This window comes from Musa acuminata, chromosome BXJ2-1 (genome assembly GCF_036884655.1).
Source record: "Musa acuminata AAA Group cultivar baxijiao chromosome BXJ2-1, Cavendish_Baxijiao_AAA, whole genome shotgun sequence".
NCBI lineage: Eukaryota > Viridiplantae > Streptophyta > Magnoliopsida > Zingiberales > Musaceae > Musa > Musa acuminata.
The window spans coordinates 37784474-37807239 of NC_088338.1; the positions used below are offsets into that span (position 1 = coordinate 37784474).

General features: G+C 40.8%; 1 protein-coding gene across 9 annotated transcripts; it reads left to right on the plus strand.

Moving 5' to 3' along the window:
* Positions 1 to 334: 334 nt before the first annotated feature.
* On the plus strand, positions 335 to 22503 carry LOC135582249 (protein MLN51 homolog). Of its 9 annotated transcripts, none has more exons than XM_065093969.1 (12): positions 335 to 1119; positions 1988 to 2090; positions 2241 to 2455; positions 2560 to 3425; positions 3644 to 3758; positions 16999 to 17118; positions 18629 to 18672; positions 18786 to 18831; positions 18906 to 18976; positions 19060 to 19138; positions 22018 to 22103; positions 22194 to 22503. In XM_065093969.1, the coding sequence occupies exons 1-9, from the start codon at positions 566 to 568 to the stop codon at positions 18934 to 18936; spliced, it is 2094 nt and encodes a 697-aa protein (XP_064950041.1). In that variant the 5' UTR covers positions 335 to 565; the 3' UTR covers positions 18937 to 18976; positions 19060 to 19138; positions 22018 to 22103; positions 22194 to 22503. The 9 variants fall into 9 exon arrangements, with proteins under 9 accessions (XP_064950041.1, XP_064950042.1, XP_064950043.1 ...); XM_065093970.1 differs by having other exon boundaries at positions 18909 to 18976; XM_065093971.1 differs by having other exon boundaries at positions 18629 to 18651.
* The last annotated feature ends 263 nt before the right edge of the window (positions 22504 to 22766 follow it).

Sequence of the window (22766 nt, forward strand, 5' to 3'; positions counted from 1 at the left end):
TTTTCTTTTCATGTATGCAAAATGTGACTTGATTTCCATCCATATAACCCAAGAGAATGTGTTTTGAGTTTATTTGTCTTCGTTACCATGTTTTTGAATAAATAAATAATATTTTAATAAATGTATTAAAAAATATTATAAAAAAATTATAATTGATTGATGGATGAATTGATATTACTGTGATTGAGATGTTTTGGGAATTATGAGAAAATAGAAAGTATGCAACATAACATGAACAAAGGTCATGGGCACAAAACGAAAGAGGGTTTTTTCGAAAATTACTAATCGTAGAAAACATATAAATAGAGATTATTATTACCTGAGCCAACCGAACAGAACCAAAGATTCCCTCCCCGCTTCCTCCTCAAGGAAGCAAGAAAAAGAACCCTTCCTCCACAATCTCCGCCTGTGTTGGGACGACAGATCGCTACTCCAAATCCACACAAAACCATTTTATTTGTCTTCGATCCCGCCGATCTGACGTCGGGTTAGGGTTTTCGAGTTCTCGAGGCTTGCTTGCTTGCTTGCGGTCTTGGAGGACTGGATAGGGTTTCAGAGGAGATCGATGGCGACAAGGCGTGAGGACGCGGAGTACGAGAGCGATCCTGAGGACGCGCCGCTCCCCTCGATGCGGCGGAGGGAGGCCAGCGACGACGAGGACGGGATGGCATCCGACGGCGGGGGGAAGCCGGTGAGGAAGGACCCGAGGGCTGGGATCGGATCTGACGGAGAATCGGATGGCCAAGGTGGAGCACAGGTCTACGACGATGAAGCGGATGAGGAGGAAGATGAGATGGAGGAGTACTACGATGAGGAAGAGGAATATGGTGAAATGGATGAGGAATTGGAAATGGAAGATGAAGTCGTGGAAGAGGGAGGACATCGTGCTGCCTCGGTAAAGGAGGAGGGTATTAAGGACGTACGGCAGTCCCTGGAATATGAGGGCCAGGGAGATGGTGACCGGAGATCCAGTGGGAACGCAATGGAACACCCGGACGAGAATCAGGTGGAAGATGAGGAGGAGAAGAAGAAGGAGAATGAGCCGTATGCTGTGCCCACTGCTGGGGCTTTCTACATGCATGATGACCGATTCCAGGACAATGGCAGGGGACGACGCAGGTTATACCATTTGATTTCTCTTTTCTGCTTTGATAGTGCTAGATGCTAGAAGAGGTGCATGTTGCCTGTCCCTTTAGTTGCTTCAGTTGCTTTGACTCTAATTGGTGTTTTATTCTAGTAATCTTCTCTAAATTACTTCTTATATAATATGCACCACATATGAAACCCAGAATAGTAGTCCTTGTTTAGACTTCATTTAGTCACGGATTTCATATATTTGAATGAATGGAATATGGATCCTATAGGGGTTGCAATAATTGTAAACTTTAAGTGCCATCTGATCTTTTTTAATGGTTGAGGATGATTTAGTTTGTGGATGATCCTGGTGGCATTCATTATAGCTACTAGTTTTATTTGAAGCAGTGTGTCTGTGTGCAATCACATGCTTGCCAACATTTACACAGATTGCTGAAGTAGCATTCGCAGCTTGTTATGGCAATCCATATTGTACTAGGAGAAAATCAATAAAAATTATAGCTCAGTTATGATCTTGAAAAAAGTTTAGTTCTTTAATGTTATGCAAAATTTGTTACTATTTTCTTTCATGTTTATGTTTGCTTATTTATTATTGAACATTGGGTCTTCATTTTCGGTTGTGGCAATTTTTGAGTTTTGAGATCTCTATACCTCATAAACAAAGCATACCTTTTTTGGAGTCATTTTTTGGCAAGAACTATGCACTTAATTTTTGTACCTTTCTACCTCTCCTGTTTCGCATTTTTGTATTCTCAAAAAGGAAACAGGTCTTCATCAAGAGCCTTTTGCAACCACTATCTTCTCCTTAGCATTTTTTTTCCCCTTTTATGTTACAGGTATAACACTCGATTTGTCTCCTTATGAAGTATTTCATTATTTGATAAATGTCCAGGCGTATGTTTGGTGGGCGGAAGTTGTGGGATCCTAAGGATGAACGTGCCTGGGTGCATGATAGATTTGAAGAGATGAATCTGCAAGATGCACAATACGATGAGGTATGCTGCAATAGAGTTTTTCTCTGACATAGTAGTAATTTTCATTTCATTCAACCATTTATCATGTAATGCTTTGTGCATTTTGTATTCATGAGTTCTTTATCTGTGCACACATTAAGTGTGAACGATATATACATGTGTCTGGTCCAGGAAAGAATGAGATCCAGGGGCCGTTTTAGAGGTCGAGGTGGTGGCAAAAGTCGGGGTGCTAGTCGTGGTTATGGTAGAGGCAGCAGACATCGCGATTACAGTGATGTTGTCAACAGTCAAAACCGTACCTCGAGGACTGTAAGAGGAAGAGGACCTAGGCGCTATGAAGCTCTTCCAAAGAACAATAGAGACATTCCTGCCAGTCGACAGAAACAGTTAGTGATGGCACTCAGTTTGCTTTATTCTTCATCAAAGTGTCCCTATTGTGGATTTATTGGAAGTGTGATGGTATATTTCTACTTGCATTTCTTTTGTCTAGATCACCTGCAAAACCTCAAGAGCCAACAACGAGTGCTAGTACAAGGAAACAATCCTCTCAAACTGCAAATGTGGAGTTGGACCCTGTTGTTCCTCAAAAGCATTCTTTTGCTTCAAGCCTAAATTCTGCTTCTCCCCCTTTTTACCCTTCTGGATCATCCAATTCCAACCAAGACATCTTGTTGATGCAGAAAAGAGATGCACAAGCTGGAATTATTAACGATAGCCTCTCCTATTCAATGCATACGGAAGAGAATTCTCAGTCATCTCAGTCTAGCACATTGCTGAGAGGAAAGACAGTTGTTGATTCTGTTGGCCATGATAGGTTGTATATGAGCGATTCCCACCGATCAGTTGTTGGAAAAACTTTGGCTAGTGTTCATTTGCAGCCTTCGGGGTTTTATCCATCACCTGATAATGCTGATATTTCATCCAGCTCCAGGGTCCAAGGAACAGGTATTAACACTGCTGGACCACCAAATAATCAATCTGCTTCTGCTGTTAACCATGTTGGAAGAGTTTCTGCACATACCCAGGCTCCAAATGTTCAGCCGAGCCCAGCTCAAACTTCTTTTCAACCTGCTGTACGGGTTCCTGCTCAGCAATTCATCCACCGTTCTGTCAGTGGAAATCAAACTTCATCTTCATCTCCACCTCCAGCAGGAAATTCATCTGAAGTTGGAGATGTTGATTCACCTCCAGGTTCAGGTAAATCCAGAACTTCAGTGGTTGGGAAGGGCAAAATTAACAATCAAGGAACTGGAAGAAGTTCGTTCATTTATAGTGGAGGCCAAGTTCTTGGAGCGACTGGGGCTATGGGCCTTGCCCATGGTGATCAAAACTTCCGCACTCCAGCACTCTTACCAGGTTTAACCAAGTTATATTCTCGTCTTTACTTAATATAACCCTAAACCTTTGCTCCAATCATTTTTTTTAAATTAGTATTGGTTCTAGCGTTTTGTAATTCGTCTATTTAGGTTCCAATAATAAGCTGTCTTGTTAAACATTGTTCAGGATAATGTGATGTAAACCTTGTTAAGATATATAGAGTTCCATTTGACTGAATTTTGTTGATTATTTCATAGTTATGCAATTTGGAGGCCAGCATCCTAGTGGCCTTGGAGTCCCTGCTGTTGGTATGGCACTTCCTGGATATGTTGCTCAACCGCAGCTTGGTTTTGGGAATTCTGAAATGACATGGTATGATTCTTTTGCTCTTATGTATAAAATATTTGGTCATTTATTTACACTATAGATGTTGATGTTCCTCACTCATCCTTTAGCTTAAGTTGGAGAAGCGGTTTCATGATTTAACTGTTTTCTCAACTAGTGTTGTCAAAAGTGCTAGGCACCAGAAGGTGCCAGTCCCAAAGTACTCGAGGCGCTCGCTCGAGCGAAGCGAGGCGCTCATGAATATTATAATTTTAAAATTATATATCATGATTAATAAAAATAAACAAACCTAAAATAACAGTTCGAAGTTGCATTCATTTAAAGTACCAAACTACATTGTTCATATTTAATAACAAAAATGATACAATAAAAACAAGATTAACATCGAAGATCATTAAAATCTAGTTCATCATCTTTAATCTTATCACCATATTCCTTTTCTTCCTTTTGTAGGTGATTTATATTCCTCTTCTTCCTCCTCTTCCATAATTGCAAGCGATGAGCTTGAGGCTTTTGCATTCATCTTTGCTTTCGTGAGTTGTCTTGTGTATGCCTTTATTTCTCCAACGCTTGAAGCTCTTGCTACATCTTCCCATGTCAAAGTATCATCATCAGAAACAAGATTATCTTCAGTATTTTCCAAATTTGCACCCATTTTCCCCACCAATTATTCATTTGAATCATCTATATACTTCAATAAAATCGGATCAATCTTGTCTCACGAATTATAGCGAGCTTTTAACTCTTGATTATATTTGATGTACACAAGTTTATATAATCATTGATACTCCAACCGATTTCTTGTCTTTGTATGAATCTATCATATACAAATTAAAGATTCATTTAGTTACATCAATATATAAAAAAAATAAATTAGTTAAATTAAAATGTTCTTATATATTTACATTTCTCGAAAACACTCTAATTTTGCTCGCAACCTATGATGCTACAAGTTAAACCCAGAATTTTCATGGCTAATTGTTGCATATTTGGTCTATTATTTTCAAATAAGCCTCACCACTCTTGCAAATTTAAATTCAACTATTAATAATAACATATCGAAAAAACTTTCATAATGTTAATCATATGAAATTACAAATACCTGGAGACTTAGTAGCCCTTGATCGAATTGCCATAGGAATTCCAAACATTCCCTCAGCATTCTTATGTAAGATATGTCATATATGATCTTGTCTTAAACTTCATTGCTAATAACTAATCTTGCAATGACTCATATAACCTAGATGTAACCTCTGTATCAAACTCAATCGAAGGGTTCTTATAAAAGAATTTTTAGTTTAAATAATATCCTACTGCATGTAGTGGATGATGAAGTTGATATTCTCATCTTCTATCAATGATTACAAAGATATCCTTTTTTTTTTTTTCCATCAAAAGAGTTTCAAATAGTTTCTTTGTCTCTATCCATAGCCTCAGAGATATATCACATTGTTGGCCTTTTCTTGTTATCTACGAGCCAAAGAATTCGAACAAGAGGGTCCATCACTTTTAGTGCACAAACCATATGATTCAAAAATGATCGCATCAAGATTATATCACTTGCCCCCTTGCTTGTTGTATTTTTGTCCATTTACTTGTAACCCATTTATTGGAGTTAAATATATTTCTAAGATTGTATTTTTGCTTATGAATACTCTACAATGTCAAGAATGAAATGACAAATCTTGTGACACTATACCTCACCAATTCCTTGTTGCTTGTGAATTCTCTCATCATGTTCAAAGCACCGATATCGATATGATTATACAAAAAACCTACAACAAAGATTATTTTCTCTAATGTATTCTTGATATTTGTAATCTTTTCAATATCCTCTAACATAAGATTGATATAATGTATCGCGCATAGAGTCCTATACAAGTGTGGTCTTTTTGCTTGTAATAATTTTCCTAAAAAAAGAAAATAAAATTAATAATTATTTGAAAACATAAAAATAACATAATTAAAATGTTCAAAGAAAAAAAATCATACTAGCTATAACATAGTATCTTCCATTGTCTGTTATCACCTAGACCACATTATGCTCTTTAATTTTCTCAACAAACATATCGAGTAATTCAAATATTTTTACTTCATATTTCATAAAAGAGGATGCATCAATTGATTTAACAAACATTGTTCCCAATGAACAATTGATGAAAAAATTAATTATGCTTCTTTGTCTTCTATCGGTCCATGTATCTGACATAATTTAACAAACATGTTTTGTCCATGCTCCCTTGTGTCCCTTCATTAAATAATTTGTGTATTACAACTTATTTTTCAAATGTGGAACTCTTAACTCATGGTCACTAGCAGGCTTCAGCTTATAACTATGTCTTCCAATTTCTTCAATCATATGCTTAAAATTATCTAAACGAGCTGAATTGAATGGAATAATTGCAATATATTGATGTGTTCTAAATCTTGCTTCCTTGTCACAAGCATCACGTATATTTGTTTGTCTTAATTTGACTCCTTATTGACTTTGTACTAATGTATTTGGTTCTTGAAATATATATAAATTCATTGGTCCTTTCCTTTGTGGAACTTTTGGCTTCTTAGCAACAATAATTTCTTTTCCTCTTCTATCTGATGCTCTCTTACCACTTTCATTTACCTCTTCCACATCATTAAATTCTTAAACTTCATCATCCTCAAGTAAATATCAATATGATTCAGTCTTTTGGTTTTTTTTCTCTTTCATGGATGCTTCTAACTCAAGTTCCACCTTTGCAGGACATATTTTGTATGTGGATGCATTTTTAGAATTTCTGACTTGATGTTGTTTGGCACGAAATATACCACCTTTTGTTGTCTTATCGCAAAACATATATATAACCAAGGATTGAAAAATCGTGTCGTACCGGAGTTTCGACATTCGCTCGGTATGGTACGGTATTGTATACCGAGCGGTATACCGTTCGGTATATATATATATATATAATTCGACGACATCGCTTCCTCTCTCCTAGGCGGGGGCGACGTCGCAGAAAAACTAGGTGACGTCGCCTCGGCGATGTTGCCTCTCTCTCTCTCTCTCTCTCTCTCTCTATATATATATATATATATATATATATATATTTGTATATAAAAGTAAAAAAAATCTTTCGGCTATGTTGCCGAGGCGACGCGACGTCGCCTTTTCCCGCTTGGGGAGATGTCGCATATTTATATAATATATATATTATAATATATATTATATATATAATACCGCTCCGTAGTGGGCGGTCCGTGTACCGGTCTGCTGACGGACCGGTACGTATTACCTGGTACGGGCTGTCACGAACGGTCGTTGCGCACTCACAACAACTCCGTCCAACGAACCGTTCGTCGCTCACACCTACATGTATAGCTGCTTGACAGCATGTTTTCTCTTGGTTTTGGGTTATTTTGCTTGTAAAAATGTAAGTTCGAACAAGCTACAGCGTTACAAAGCGATCGCTCACCGAACCGAGCAAAACAACCCCAAAACAGCCCAAAACAGCTCCGTTTTCGTGTGCCGCGGGCTGATTTCTGGAATCTGCCTCCGCTCACCAAAACGTCAGCCATCTCAGCCCCTTGGAACCCCCCGGGTGGCACAGGGCTGGATGGGGCTTCGGTATAGTACCGGGCGTTGAACACTCATTCGCAAGTTCGCACGTTGCCTTGACGGGAACTTGTTGTCGCGCCCGGGACTCGGTGAGCAGCTGTTTGTGGGCTTGCAGCTGTTTGTTCAACCTTCTAAAGCCCTTGTTTTCCCCCTCTCCCTCTTTTCTCTTGTGCACGCAAGGTGCTCGCTTAATTGCTTGTAAAGCTTCCCCTCTTTTTGTGAGACGTCGAGACTTGTCCGTCGCTCGTTCTTTCGAACTAATCAACTTTCTCTTTTACCGGTCCTTCGGGACCTGTGAGAGGTTGCAAGTGGGCTGATCTTTGCGGAGCAATATCGCAAGGGCGAAGCGTGACTTAGGCAACGCAATCTAAGTTCGCGTCTTGGCCGCAAGGGTGCCTCACGCCTTAAGCAATTCCAGCTAAGGCCGTGACATTGTGGTATCAGAGCGGGCAAGCACTTCGAGCGAGCAGCGAAGGAACTTCGCAACTTCGCCATGGTAAAGCATCGTGGCGAATCAAGCAAGACGGGGCAAGCCGGACCCTTGCCCCAAGCAGCCGCAGGTGGGCTGCATGTGCACACTCGCTCTCAGGCTGTTGGAGCCGCTCAAGAGGAGCGCGGCAGCGAACATGATGAGCGAGAGATTGGCTACTCTCTGCGAGCGGAGGAGGCACAATCTGGAGCGCCAACTGGGAAAAAGAGTCACAAGGAGAGACTCACAACGGCGGAAACCCGCTTGGATGTTCTTGAAGCGAGCATGGAGGAACTCTACCATGGCCAACAAAGGCTTGTTGGGGTAGAGAGCTCGTAAGAGGAAGCGGAGTCAAGGATCGACAAGGTCGAGGCCCTAGTCGACCGATTGTCTGATGACACCAAAGACTCTGTGCAACACTTACAGGATGTTGTGGCGAAACTCACTTCAAAGGTGGCCATGCTCACAAGAGCACTAAATGCGGGACGAAGCAACACCCGCGTTGCACCACCACAAAACTTGAGAGCACCCGAGCCTCATGGTTATGGAGGGGCCAGAGATGCCAAAGAGCTCGAGAATTTTCTTTTCGACATGGAACAATACTTTCGAGCTACGAGGCCCGATTCTGAAGATACCAAAGTTTCTATAGCAACAATGTATCTAAACGGAGATGCGAAACTTTGGTGGCGAACCCGTTGGGAGAAGATCCAACAAGGTCGGTGTCGGGTTGACATATGGGAGGACTTGAAGCGGGAGTTGAGAACTCAGTTCCTATCGGAGAACACAAAGTTCGTCGCAAGAAGGAAGTTGAGACAACTCCGCCAGAGTACCACCATTCGAGACTATGTGAAACAATTTTCTGCACTAATGCTGGACATACAGGACATGTCCAAGAAAGACAAGTTGTTCAGCTTCCTCGATGGTTTGAAGCCATGGGCTCAACAGGAACTAAATCAAAGGAATGTCACCGATGTGGTCGGGGCAATTGCTGTTGCAGAAAGGCTCACCGACTTTGTTTCCTCCGAAGACCCAAGGAGAAGGAAACAATCTTCAGGCAATCGCCCTCCAAAACATTCTCGAGGGAAGGAGCTCGGGGGCAAACAAAAGAAGAAGAGTTCCTACAAAGGGCCAAGCCCGAAAGGCAAGGCCCCGAAACCTGGCGGATGCTTCTTATGCGGAGGGCCACACATGGTGAGGGAGTGCCCACAAAAACAGGCACTCAATGCATTAACAACTTTCATCCACCCTCCCAAATCGGACAAGGGCAAGGTTGTCGCTCTTAGTTCGAGTAGTTCTGAAGCCAGCAGCGACGATGAGTAGTCGTAAGGACCCCGGATGGGAGCTATGCGTTTGTTGAACGCCATGCGGGGTCAAGTGGGGGAGAACAAGAAGACAAGGCAACAAAAAGCAGGAAGTAGCGAGCTAATGTATGTGGACATCAAGCTCAATGACCAAACAACTCGTGCAATGGTGGACACGGGCGCTACCCATAACTTTATAGCCGATCGAGAAGCAAAGCAACTTGGGTTAATCTTGGAGAAAAGCCCAAGTCGAATGAAGGCGGTGAACTCGGAGGCCAGGCGAATCTCTGGATTGGCAAAGGGAGTTCCCATCAAGATCGGAACATGGAGCGGGAACACCAACATGATGGCGGTGCCACTGGACGACTTCCAAGTAATTCTTGGAATGGAGTTCATGCACGCGGCGAAGTTGGTGCCTATGTCGTTCTTAAACTCCTTGTGTATGATGGGAGGCGACGATCCCTACGTGGTTCCTGTCTCTCGGAGAGGAACCAAGGAACTGCAACATATATCGGCGTTGCAACTAAAAAATGGGGTGCGAAAAGGTGAATTAACCTTCGTGGCTGCGATGAAGCTGGAGCCACTTGACGAGAATGTCATTCAAGAACCTGCTGTGGTGGCGAACGTCCTGAAAGAGTTCAATGACGTTATGCCACCCGAGTTGTCGAAGACTCTTCCACCACATCGTGGATCACAATATCGAGCTGGAGCCAGGAGTGAAGCCTCCAGCGAGACCACCCTACCGCATGCCCCCGCTAGAGTTGGCATAACTCAGGAAGCAGTTAGGTGAACTGCTAAGCGGTGGTCTCATCCGCAGCTCTAAAGCACCTTTCGGAGCTCCAGTTCTCTTCCAGAAGAAACAAGATGGGAGCCTCCGACTATGCGTCGATTACCGAGCCCTTAACAAAGTGACAGTGAAGAACAAGTATCCCAATCCGCTCATTGCGGACTTGTTCGACCAATTTGGCAAAGCCAAGTATTTCTCAAAACTCGACCTTCGGTCGGGGTATTGGCAGGTGCGCATTGCTGAAGGCGACGAAGCGAAGACTACCTGTGTGACCAGGTATGGAGCGTTCGAGTTCTTGGTGATGCCCTTCGGCTTAACCAACGCTCTGGCCACATTCTGCACTCTCATGAACCAGCTATTCAAGGAGTATTTTGATAAGTTCGTGGTCGTCTACTTGGACAATATCGTCGTCTACAGTCAGACGCTCGAGGAGCACATCAAACACCTTCGGAAAATTTTCAAGGTTCTCAGGGAGAACACTTTGTTCGTGAAAAGGGAGAAATGCTACTTTGCTCAAACTGAGATCTTATTCTTGGGGCATCGAATCGGTGATGGCTCTATTCGGATGGATAAGTCGAAGGTGTAAGCGGTTGCGGAATGGCGAACTCCAAAGAATGTGCCAGAGTTGAGATCCTTCCTTGGTTTCGTCAACTACAATCGACGCTTCATAGCGGGATATTCGAAGCGTGCAACTCCACTGACGGAGTTGCTGAAGAAGGAGCAGCCTTGAAAGTGGTCTGACAAATGTGAAATAGCATTCCAAGATCTGAAGGCTGCTGTTCTAGAAGAATCGGTGCTCAAATTGCCAGACTATGGAGAGCCCTTTGAAGTCCATACAAACGCTTCAGACTTCGCTATTGGAGGAGTACTCATGCAAGAGGGTCATCCGGTGGCCTACGAGAGCCGCAAACTCAATGAGACCGAGCGGCTGTATCCAGTGCATGAGAAGGAGATGACAGCAGTGATCCACTGTCTACGAGTTTGGCGACACTACCTCCTCGGGTCGTGATTTGTGCTGAGGACGGACAACATCGCCCTGAGCTATTTCCAAACTCAGAAGAAGCTCTCCCCAAAGAAGGCGCGATGGCAGGACTTCCTGGCTGAATTTGATATGGCAATGGAGTACAAGCCCGGGAAGGCGAATGTCGTGGTCGATGCGTTGAGTCGGAAAGTAGAACGCGTGAATGCCGTACAACTGGAGGGCAGAGGCCAAGCAAGTCAGTTGCACTCCAACTTCCTTTCCCGGATCAAGGATGGATTGTATAGTGACCCCCAGGCAGTCATCCTGATGCAGCTCATCAAAGAAGGCAAAGCCCGACGATTTTGGGTCCAAGAGGGACTCGTGTACATAAAAGGGAATAGAGTTTATGTTCCTCGGATGGACAATTTGAGGCGTGAACTCCTAAAAGAGTGTCACGATTCCCTTTGGGCTGGACACCCAGGTATTCACCGAACGTTGGCTCTCGTGGAGAGGGCCTTCTACTGGCCGAAGATGGGGATTGATGTGGAGGAATATGTTCGAACGTGCCTCACTTGCCAACAAGACAAGGCGGAACAACGGAAGCCGGTGGGACTTTTGGAGCCGTTGCCCGTACTAGAAAGGTCGTGGGAGAGCATTTCCTTAGACTTCATATTAAGCTTGCCACTTGTAGGGAGACTCGAGTCGATACTCGTGGTGGTCGATCGGTTTTCAAAGTATGCAACTTTCATTGCTGCTCCCCTACACCGTTCAACAGAAGAGGCGGCCAAGCTGATGATGAAGGATGTGGTGAAGTATTGGGGAGTCCCGCACAATATCATCAGTGATCGAGACGCTCGGTTCCTGGGACGATTCTGGACCGAGCTATTCAAATTGTTGTTGTCAAAGTTATACTTCTCCACAAGCCTCCACCCCCAGACGGATGGCCAGACTGAAAGGATAAACTCGCTCTTGGAGCAATATCTTCGGCACTACGTGAGTGCCAACCAACGAGATTGGGTGAAGTTGTTGGACATTGCCCAATTCTCCTACAACTTGCAGCGGAGCTCTGCGTCCAACAAGAGCCCCTTCGAGATTATTATAGGACAACAACCGTTAACTCCTCACACCATGGCGATTGGGTATACTGGGAGTAGTCCATCAGCTTACCACTTCGCAAAGGAGTGGCACCGAAATGCAGATATTGCGCGGGCTTACTTGGAGAAGGCGGCAAGAAGAATGAAGAAGTGGGCAGACTTGGGAAGGCGACCGCAAGAGTTCAAGGTCGGCGATTTGGTGTTGGTAAAACTCCAACCAGCATCACTCTAATTCTTCAGGAACAAAATCCACAAAGGATTAGTGCGCAAATATGAAGGGCCCTTCCCAATTATCAGCAGGATAGGCAACGTCTCCTACAAGTTGCAATTGCTAGCGTGGTTCAAAATTCACAACGTTCTTCACGCCAGCAACCTAAAAGCCTACTACTCGGATCCGCAAGATGCTTCCCGAAGTGTTCCAACTCGGCTACCTCCCACCACTGCCTCCTACGAGAAGCGAGTTGAAACCATTCTGGCGGACCGTAAGATAAAGCTACCTAATGGAGTCGAGCAGACAGAGTACTTGATGAAGTGGCGAAAGCTTCCCCGAACTGAAGCCAGTTAGGAGCCTAAAGACACCCTACGACATGAAGAAACAATCATCAACAACTACCAACAAGCGTCGACGAGGGCGTCGACAGTTTAAGTGGGGGAGAATGTCACGAACGGTCGTTGCGCACTCACAACAACTCCGTCCAACGAATTGTTCGTCGCTCACAACTACATGTACAGCTGCTTGATAGCATGTTTTCTCTTGGTTTTGGGTCATTTTGCTTGTAAAAATGTAAGTTCGAACAAGCTGCAGCGTTACAAAGCGACCGCTCACCGAACTGAGCAAAACAGCCCCAAAACAACCCAAAACAGCTCCGTTTTCGTGTGCCGCGGGCTGATTTCTGGAATCTGCCTCTGTTCACCAAAACGTCAGCCATCTCAGTCCCTTGGAACCCCCCGGGTGGCACAGGGCTGGATGGGGCTTCGGTATAGTACCGAGCGTTGAACACTCATTCGCAAGTTCGCACGTTGCCTTGACCGGAATTTGTTGTCGAGCTCGGGACTCGGTGAGCAGCTGTTTGTGGGCTTGCAGCTGTTCGTTCAACCTTCTAAAGCCCTTGTTTTCCCCCTCTCCCTCTTTTCTCTTGTGCACGCAAGGTGCTCGCTGAATTGCTCGTAAAGCTTCCCCTCTTTTCGCGAGACGTCAGGACTTGTCCGTCGCTCGTTCTTTCGAACTAATCAACTTTCTCTTTTACAGGTCCTTCGGGACCTGCGAGAGGTTGCAAGTGGGCTGATTTTTGCGGAGCAATATCGCAAGGGCGAAGCGTGACTTAGGCAACGCAAGCTAAGTTCGCGTCTTGGCCGCAAGGGTGCCTCACGTCTTAGGCAATTCCAGCTAAGGCCGTGACAGGGCGGTATTATTCGAAATTGTAATCCTTGCATGTAACAACATTAGGATTCTTTGGGTCCTTTAAATAATTGTACTTCCATGCAGGATCCTTTTTGGAGTTTCTCACTAATGATTCATTTGTAGTGCTGCCTACTGTAGCCATGATTCAAGATTTTAAAGCTGTAGTGACATTTCAAAACACTAAAAGGTAGCAACAATCTGATTACAAATACTAACAGAAAATTTACATGTTATATTAATTTAAATAGTAACATAGAAGGAGGTGGATGGCTATCGGTGACTGAAAAGATGTTGCCAATGATTGTTGGATAGGGGTGACTCTTGGATAGGGGAAGCTTTGACAGTAGGGGAAGAGGGAAAAGATGCTGCCGGTGATTGTTTGAGTCGGCTGAAGTCCTTGAATCTCTCTTTCAGTTTCATAAAGGGGTCAATCTGGATGAATAGCCCAGTGAATACCTGCTTCCACCAGCTGAAGGGGTATAAGCATTTGACCTAGTTCTTTTTTTTTTCTATTGATTCAGTCCTATAAGCAATAGCAGGGATGGCAACAGGCCATAGTCGATGAAGTCGTGGGAAGAAAAGGCAGCAATAAACAGATACATGGGTCGCATAGGGAGGGGAAGAGGGAAGAAGCAGCAATAAGGGTAGAGGGAAGAGGGATCGGGGAAGGGGAGCTACGGCAAGGCCGGGCCCCGGGGGGGTGGATGGATGGCTGTGGTGAACAGGGCAGAGGTAGGAGGGAGGAGAAAGAAAGATATATGCCGGGAGAAGAGGGGAAGAAACCACCACTATCGCCAGAGGAAGATGTTGCCATTGCCACTAGAGGAAGACATTGCCGTTGTCATTCGAGGAAGACGTTGCTGCCATCATTCGTCAATGCGAGGAAGTTTGCTGTCATGCAAAAACGTAGTGGGAAAGAGACAGTTCAATGTCAGGGCACGACTCGCGTGGGGTGTTGACAGCTTTGCGGTACCTGGTTCAATCGAACCAGTGTGTGATTTGGTTTGACTCAAGCTCAACCTGGCTTGAGTTAAACCAAGTGAGCGCCCGGCCCACCCAGCACTTGGGCCTAGGCGAGCGCCTGGGTCGTGCTTGAGTGAAGTCGCCCTCCTAGCCCAATAGGTGAGTGTTCGGGTCTTGCCTTGCCTAGGCGCCTAGGCCAGTGCCTGGGTGCCCAGTGACTTTACTGTTCTCAACATAAGATTCCTTTCTTTATTTAGTCTATTGGGTTCTTGCTGACTTTTAGGAGATGGCTGGTTATTATTGTTCAATTTGTGGCTATTACTTCTAATCGCGGTGGTATATAGGTGTAGCAACGGTTAATTTGCCTTTTCATTCCTTACTGTCTAGGGATCTGGTTTAACTCATAATTCTTATTTCTATTTTGATGGTCCAGTATGTTGTATTCTAGTTTTCATGAATGCAGCATACTGTGAAATTTCTCAACCTTCCAAATGTTTCATTGTGAAAACTGTGTCAACCAAGGTTCCATTTGATATATTAATCATTTTTGAACTTGTATAGATCTACATCATGTAGGCTATGTTTCTGAGCGTGGTGTTTACATTGTGCGGTTACATATCTAATCTTCCCCAACTAACCTGCCAAAGTGTTTATGGTACTATTACAGCCGAATCAAGTTGACATAGGGCTAAGGTTTTAGTTACTTTATGCATGATTCCATTTTGTAAATAATTTAAAATTTGGACTCTTTTGTTTCTTTAATGGTGAGAAATAGACTCGGTTTATTTGCGTAATTATTAGCCAGCTCGCTGCCTGTTCTCTCTGTGGAATAATCCTAAACAGATTTAAATATTGTTAAAAGAGGAGTTTTACTTGAGAGTGATTTAGAGTGGATACATACAGCTGTCTATCTTCGTGAATATGGCTATTTTTTTACCGAGGATCTGTTTGTGAAGGCATGCTTGCATGATTTTAATGAAAAGATAAACAAGTTTTTTGGCTGCAGATCCTCATCCTTGGTTCTCCTGCATGTTCTTCATTATTATCCTAATTTTCAACTTCTTGATACACTTCTATCTGGTATCTGCTTTAGAAAGTGATATGATATCAATTTTTTATCTACTTAATTAAAAATAGTCAGGCCATTATTTTTTAGTTTTAAGCCCTCCCTATCATTTTGCTACATCTGCAGATAGCAATGCATTACTATCATAAAGCACTAGATTTAGTAAATTATAGTTAGATACATACATTATTATCCTAATTTTCAACTTCTTGATACACTTCTATCTGGTATCTGCTTTAGAAAGTGATATGATATCAATTTTTTATCTACTTAATTAAAAATAGTCAGGCCATTATTTTTTAGTTTTAAGCCCTCCCTATCATTTTGCTACATCTGCAGATAGCAATGCATTACTATCATAAAGCACTAGATTTAGTAAATTATAGTTAGATACATACATTATTATCCTAATTTTCAACTTCTTGATACACTTCTATCTGGTATCTGCTTTAGAAAGTGATATGATATCAATTTTTTATCTACTTAATTAAAAATAGTCAGGCCATTATTTTTTAGTTTTAAGCCCTCCCTATCATTTTGCTACATCTGCAGATAGCAATGCATTACTATCATAAAGCACTAGATTTAGTAAATTATAGTTAGATACATACATTATTATCCTAATTTTCAACTTCTTGATACACTTCTATCTGGTATCTGCTTTAGAAAGTGATATGATATCAATTTTTTATCTACTTAATTAAAAATAGTCAGGCCATTATTTTTTAGTTTTAAGCCCTCCCTATCATTTTGCTACATCTGCAGATAGCAATGCATTACTATCATAAAGCACTAGATTTAGTAAATTATAGTTAGATACATACATTATATATATGGAGTGAAGCTAGGAACACTCTAACTAGTTGAAGGATTACATTAAGCACTAGATCTGGTAAACATAGTTAAAATTACATGTGTATATGTATGGATAAACTTATTGAACCCTTGTGTGTTGTGCTCGAGATCAATGATCTAGTTCCTAGACCAATACTACCAAACTTGACATATCATATCTGGAGTACCAGAAAAAAATTTTATTGTTATTATGATCTCCATGTCATATCATTCATCATGTGGTCAAGGATAAACAGATCTAGCTTTGAAATACAATGATAAGCTTGATTTATGGTCAAACATGTGTCCACATAAAATTCTATGATGCTTAGTTGGGGATCAGTGTGTTTGTTTACAAATTACATGGCCTACATAGTCTTAGGTAAACTAATTCTGTCTACATTATGTTTTGTTTTCCTAGATGCATTGTCAAGTAATCATCTGGACTTTGTTTACAAAGATTTAGGTACATATCTTCTGTTCAATGTTATTGGCTTTTCTTTCAAGTGATCCAGTCTTTATGTGATAGAATAGTGCAATTAGTTACTACTTGCACACTAGAGATGTGTAGTATGCTATGTCCATGTATTAGCTGATGTTATGTCATGGTCATTACAAATATCAATTTGGATCAATTATGAGCATTGAATATTGAACTTCAGTGATCATTGTTTTGTAGTTCAGTATGTACAAAATGGTACATTAGGTTAATCATGAATATTTTTGTGTATGATATATTTACTACATGATTCTTGTTACCACATTTTTTCTGAAATTTCCTTTTGATATGATCACTAGGGTGCCAGTATTGGCGGGTATGCCTGGGGCTCTAGGGGCATCTTATTGTCCACCCTACCTTGCTCTTGATGGAAACTATTATCGTCCTTCAGGACAGAACTCATCATCAGCTTCCTCCAAGTAAGAATGTAGTTATTATAGCTTTCTGTGAAAGAAAATTTTCTTCTGTTTGTCTCAAGACTCTCAATTGTTTCAGTGTGCTCTATATTCTGTTGTTTTCATGATGAGATGAATCTTGACCATGTTACAGTTGGTTTCTTCTAGAGAAAGAATTTTGCTAAGCAGGTAGAGGTGTCTCATAAATTACTGGAAGCTGAGGAAGGTATTTGTCATTTCATAAGACAAGGTAATTGTAGAAGAGGATTCCTTAGTTTTATAAAATTGAAAAGGACAAATAGAAAAAGGACATCAATTAGATTGATCTTTGTGTAGACCCCTGGGAAAAAGTGAGGCTTATGAGATCAACAAGAGGTGTAGATATGGAAATTTAGGAAAATTGATTTTGGTTCAACCGAAAGAGGTGTTGGCTCTTTTGGAAGAGATGGTTGGCTTGGCTTGAAACAAGGTAGCAATACCAAGTGGAGTTTGGTATGTTTTCTGATGTGAAATAAGAATAAAAATGTCTGCTTACTTGAATTATAATGATGCATTTATTATTATTTGTATAAATCAATGCTTGTTTTAGCTTCTGAAGGATAAAGATACTAATGTACATAAGGCTTCTGTATCAGTGAGGCAGTACTTATTGAAGAAGCAATACATGTTGATCCCAGTTATGTTAGAACGTCTGTGCCTTAACATGTTGGTATCTGGAAATGGAATTGATTATTTTATGTACAATATATGTGACAACATGTTCATCACGTGCAACATATACAATACATGTGAGCATTATATTGGATGGAAGCATCTAATGACTGATTATGATGCTTGGGTGACGATAGACTCTAGTATAGCATATTTATATCCATCTATTTCTGAACCTTTATGATATAACTCGGAAGGTTGTATTCAATGCAAGGGAGTGCATTGCAAGTGGTTGATCAGTAGAATGTACCAAAAACATTCATTCATTGTTTAATTCTCACCATACATCATATGCTGATAAGATATAAGTTTTGACTATGCATTTTTATTGTATTAGTAACATGGTTACACCATGATGATACTATAAGTATTGGCATCATCATATTTCTTTTGATTTTGTGATAACTAAGCATATCAATAAAGTTAGAAGCTTATATTTTGTGTAAACAATGAAGCTACAATTTCTTCAATAATGACTTAATGAAAGAGCTTTTTTTTCCCTCACAGATCTCTTGTATTAGTATCTGCCCAATATATCCAAGACTTGAGACATTACTTATTCCCTTTCTAACTTAGCATAGGTGTGGCTATTTGAAAGCTTCTTCGAACAAACATAAATGCATAGATCTGATCTTACCAGTTGTTCAAGAAACTACTCTTAAGCGTCTCTCCTGTGAATTGCTATGCCCATGATGCTTTTGGAGATTAGTTGAATGTGCAATTCTTGTTTTATCTTCTATTGGTGATTGTACCTACTGGGCACCTTGGTTTTGTAGCTTATTGTGATACTTCAGCAACCTAATTGGTCATTCCTTTGATGCAGAGAAACCACCACAAGCAAACCTGGTACTCATATGTCTCAGTCTGGTAGACTCTATCAGCACATGCATCTTTTTTGTGTTTAAACTTTAAAAGATGATTGATGTAGTCTCTTGTGCTGTTATATTATGTTTAAGGAATTGATTCTCTTTATCTCGCAGATCCTGTAATTGATGAAGCTGGGCGGCGCCAGAATAAGCCTCGTAGGCAAGTCAAAGTCTTGTTTCATCACATTTAATGCCCTTTTGTCATCATATATTCTGATTTTATGGTTACCTCAGCAGATATTCTGAGATGAACTTTGGCCAGTGAACCGACATTTCGTCTAGCATTTTGGAATAAGCAGGTTAAGGTCAGTGTGACAGATGCTTATCTGCTAATGAGGGCCTTGCTTGACCAGCCTTAAATAATCTGTGATGCGTATTTATTCTGCAGGCCTTTATTCAAGCCCTCTGTGGTCGTCAGCTTCTGATCTGGAGCACTATGGGCTGATTATTGTCTCAAGATCGATTAGGTAATTTTTTCTTGTGTCATCAAGCACCTGAAGTTTCTGCTACTGACCACTTAATATTGATCAAGTTTTCCAAGTCACACAATCATGCTCTAACTTTGCTTTTCTTCATTGAACATGTTATTGAGGTTTGCATGAATCCAATTACCATGTACTTTGCCAATGGTAGAAGCTATTAGCTTCTGTTTGTTTAGATATGTTAGCTGTTTCGCTAGTCGCTTCAAATGCAAGATAGAGAATAGGGATCATTCTAGGTCTGGGATGGAATTCAAAAAAATATTTCTGAAAATTAATATTTTATAAAGAAAATTGCAAATGAATGAGAAAAGAAGCAAAATCCTATCTACTAAAGATTTTTTTATGCAGTCATAGTTTTTTAAATGACTATTAAAAGTACCCTGAGAGGGATTAATTACAGAAGTAAGCATTTTTATTGGCAGGAGTATTTCAGTGTTTAGGATAATGTTGATGTGAGAAAAGAGGTTAAAGCAGCCGTTAAGAGACGTAGTTGTTTTATCTATGATGCGCTCCCATTTTTATTTGCTTGCCATAACTTTGTTGCATTGACTTCTTAAATTTTATCAAGCATCATTTGTTAATCTTTGGTAAGGCATTAATCCAGGCATTCTTATGGCAGTATTAAGTGCATCATTCTCTGATTTTCCTGTTTAAGCCACATAAGTTGTATCAAGTTATGGAAGTAACAAACCAAACACAGATTTTAAGAATACTTGTCATATTAGTGTTGAACACTTGTATTTGATCTCAAACTTGTTCTATGTATATTAGGCTAGGTTCATCGGGGATAGCCCAAAAAATTGTTGTCATTAACCCAAGATATATTTATGTTGGTTAAATAAAGGACATGTTCCTTGCAATGCCTTTTTTAAGACTTTCCATATAAGCCAAACTATTTTATTTTTACAATTTTTAAAAATCACATTTTTACCACTTCACATGATCGATATCTTGTGATCCCTTCTCTTCACTCTAGCACACAAACCGCTGGCAAAATTTCTGAATCCCCATCTCTTTCCTTGATCCTTTTTCATGGGAGGTCTTCTGGACCTTTCATCAGATCGCTTGCAAGTTGAACCTTTGCTTCGGCTTTAAAGTGATCCCTTCTCTTCACTCTATCACAGAAACCACTAGTAAAATTTTTGAATCCCCATCTCTTTCCTTGATTCTTTTTTGTGGGAGCTCTTCTGAACCTTTCATCAGATCCCTTGCGAGTTGAACCTTCACTTCGGCTTTAAAGCTCTGGTTGCACCTCTGATGCTAATCATCTCACACACTCACTTGAGTGCCCATTGGGACAAAATTTATCCTCTTTGTCCTCAAGCGATGCTTTCACGAGTTAACCGAAAGTGTTTTGTCTTTTTTCCCCTTTCCTTTTAAGCAGATACATCAAATGTATATTCAAATGTGTCCCTCTATTTCTGATGCCTACCCATATTGGATGTGTCCGACATGGTGGGACATTAATTTCACCTGATATGTGCTTCATAGTTCAGAAAATTTATGTATCTATATCGGTGACATTTACTTATGTAAAGTTATGGTTTATTTGTCAAAGATGAGGTATATATGGTATGGGATGATTTCAAGGGACCTATAGGTGACTTGGTTAGTCATTGTAAGTTCTCGACTAATGGTGCAAGAAGAGATAGCAAGTGACATAAGAAAAACTCTACAAGAAACATTTAAGAGGCATCTGACTTATTTGAAGTAGAGGTTTTGTCCTATGCAGAGCTCAATGATGGGGGGAGAAAAATCTACGTAATCGACTCCAAATAGTTGTAATGTCAAGGTTTGTTATATGATGTATATTGTCCAACATATTGTACATTGTTGTGCATATTATCTTCATTAGACCCTTGGCCGGGTTAAATATTAACAATTTGGTATTTTGGGCCTCTCCAGTCGTGTGGATGTGAGATGCTTGATGTGTATATGGAATCAGTGTCATCATGAATTGTTGTTATTAAAGAGTGGTTCTTATGCTTGTTTACATATATGATCATTAATTGTTTAAATCATGTGCAAAGATTCTTACTAAAAATTCATGACGGTACAATACAATTATGCTTACTGATTTCTGTGTCTATTTCATGTGATATAATGCATTTCCAAGACTTTGTGCTTGTCTGTTGCAAAGGTATCATCTCTACCTCTGTGCCTCGCATGAAGCTAACTGACTTGACCACATAAGGTTTGTCAAGTGAACATTTTAGGTTTTGCATGTCCATCAAACTACCTTTTATCATGTTAGTTGTTTGTGGTTTGAATTGACCCTATGCAGATTTCTTATGGAATGCTGTTTGAGGAAGTTGAACTGATGCTATGGGTTCAGGAGTTTTGACTGTTGTACAACTTGCTTAGCTCTTGTGTCCTTATTTTATCACCTAGCATTAGAAAATTCTATTGATGGATGTATTTATCTCCGAAAGTGGATTTTTTGTTACTTGCTAAACTGCTATTGTCACTCATATTTCATCTCTGTTATTTGATTATTCTTTTAGTTGATGAATTCTACACTGTGACTGCAATATACACACACTTTTATTTCTCACACAAATGAATAATAAATGGAACAAAGAGATGATATAAAAGACATTTTTGTTATGCAAAGATGGAAATATCTCTGCTTTTGGAAATATCACCATTTGGTCCTTTGACAAAGTGCCCATGTTAATATTTAATCAGTGTTCACTGCATTTACTTGGGTAATTAAGGGTGACTTTTTATCTTTCTTTTTAATTTATCTATTGTTTCCTTGCATGATCCTAACCTACGCTGGCCAATTGTTTCGTTTCTTGGATTATGCAAGCAGAAGTAAGTTTTATGGTAAGACATGACTGTTTCAATTGTAATCTCTGCAGCTATGTATCACCTGCGCTTGCTGTTATGGTGTGTGAGTAAGACCGTTGGCAGCAGGGCCGATGGCATTCTTGTGTTTGAAACTGTGGTGAGACAATTCTGCTGTGAAAGGTTCTGTATTTGGTTGGTCTCACTCACTACTATGATTCGGCTGATATGGTTCCTTCTCTGGCTGCAGGTTTCTTTTTTTTTCTTTGGCTAAGACGTGGTGGAAGCACGTCGGAAATGGTAGCGAGCTTATTATTTCGTAATAGATAGATAGATAGATAGATAGATAGATAGACAGATCTGCAGTTGATGTTTTTGACCTTCCCCGAGTGTGATTTCCCGTCCAAGTGTTTTTCGTCTGGTTGGGTCTGGACCGGACTGTGTGTGCCCCTTTGGAGTCAAAAGAAAAAGAAAAACACGCTTTGACCTGCCGTATCCTATATTCTTAATATGACTACTTGTGTTCGATTGAAGAATTTGGCTTTCAGCTTTTGTGCTTTTATCGTCTTTTGCTCGCCACCCTTATTTGCGTGGACTTGGTTTTATGCTCTGCTCCTCTGTGTGATGAATAGTTATAAATCCTTTTGAATATATAAATACAAACCCAAACCCTTATAGTGCCGGTGCTTAGAGCAAGTACTTGAGTGGAATCCAATGATTAACTGGATTCTTCGTGGAATGAATGGGGTCAAGAGATCTGTCGTTGATGGCTGGATTACAACAACTTGGATTTTCATGATGATATCGGGAGGAGAAGAAATCC

Excerpts from the sequence above, each read along its gene's own strand:
- LOC135582249 (XM_065093969.1), top strand. The coding sequence starts at position 566 with ATGGCGACAAGGCGTGAGGACGCGGAGTACGAGAGCGATCCTGAGGAC. Across the intron at positions 3,426-3,643 it reads CACTCCAGCACTCTTACCAG|TTATGCAATTTGGAGGCCAG; the intron begins GTTTAACCAAGT and ends ATTATTTCATAG. Across the intron at positions 18,832-18,905 it reads CGCCAGAATAAGCCTCGTAG|CAGATATTCTGAGATGAACT; the intron begins GCAAGTCAAAGT and ends TGGTTACCTCAG.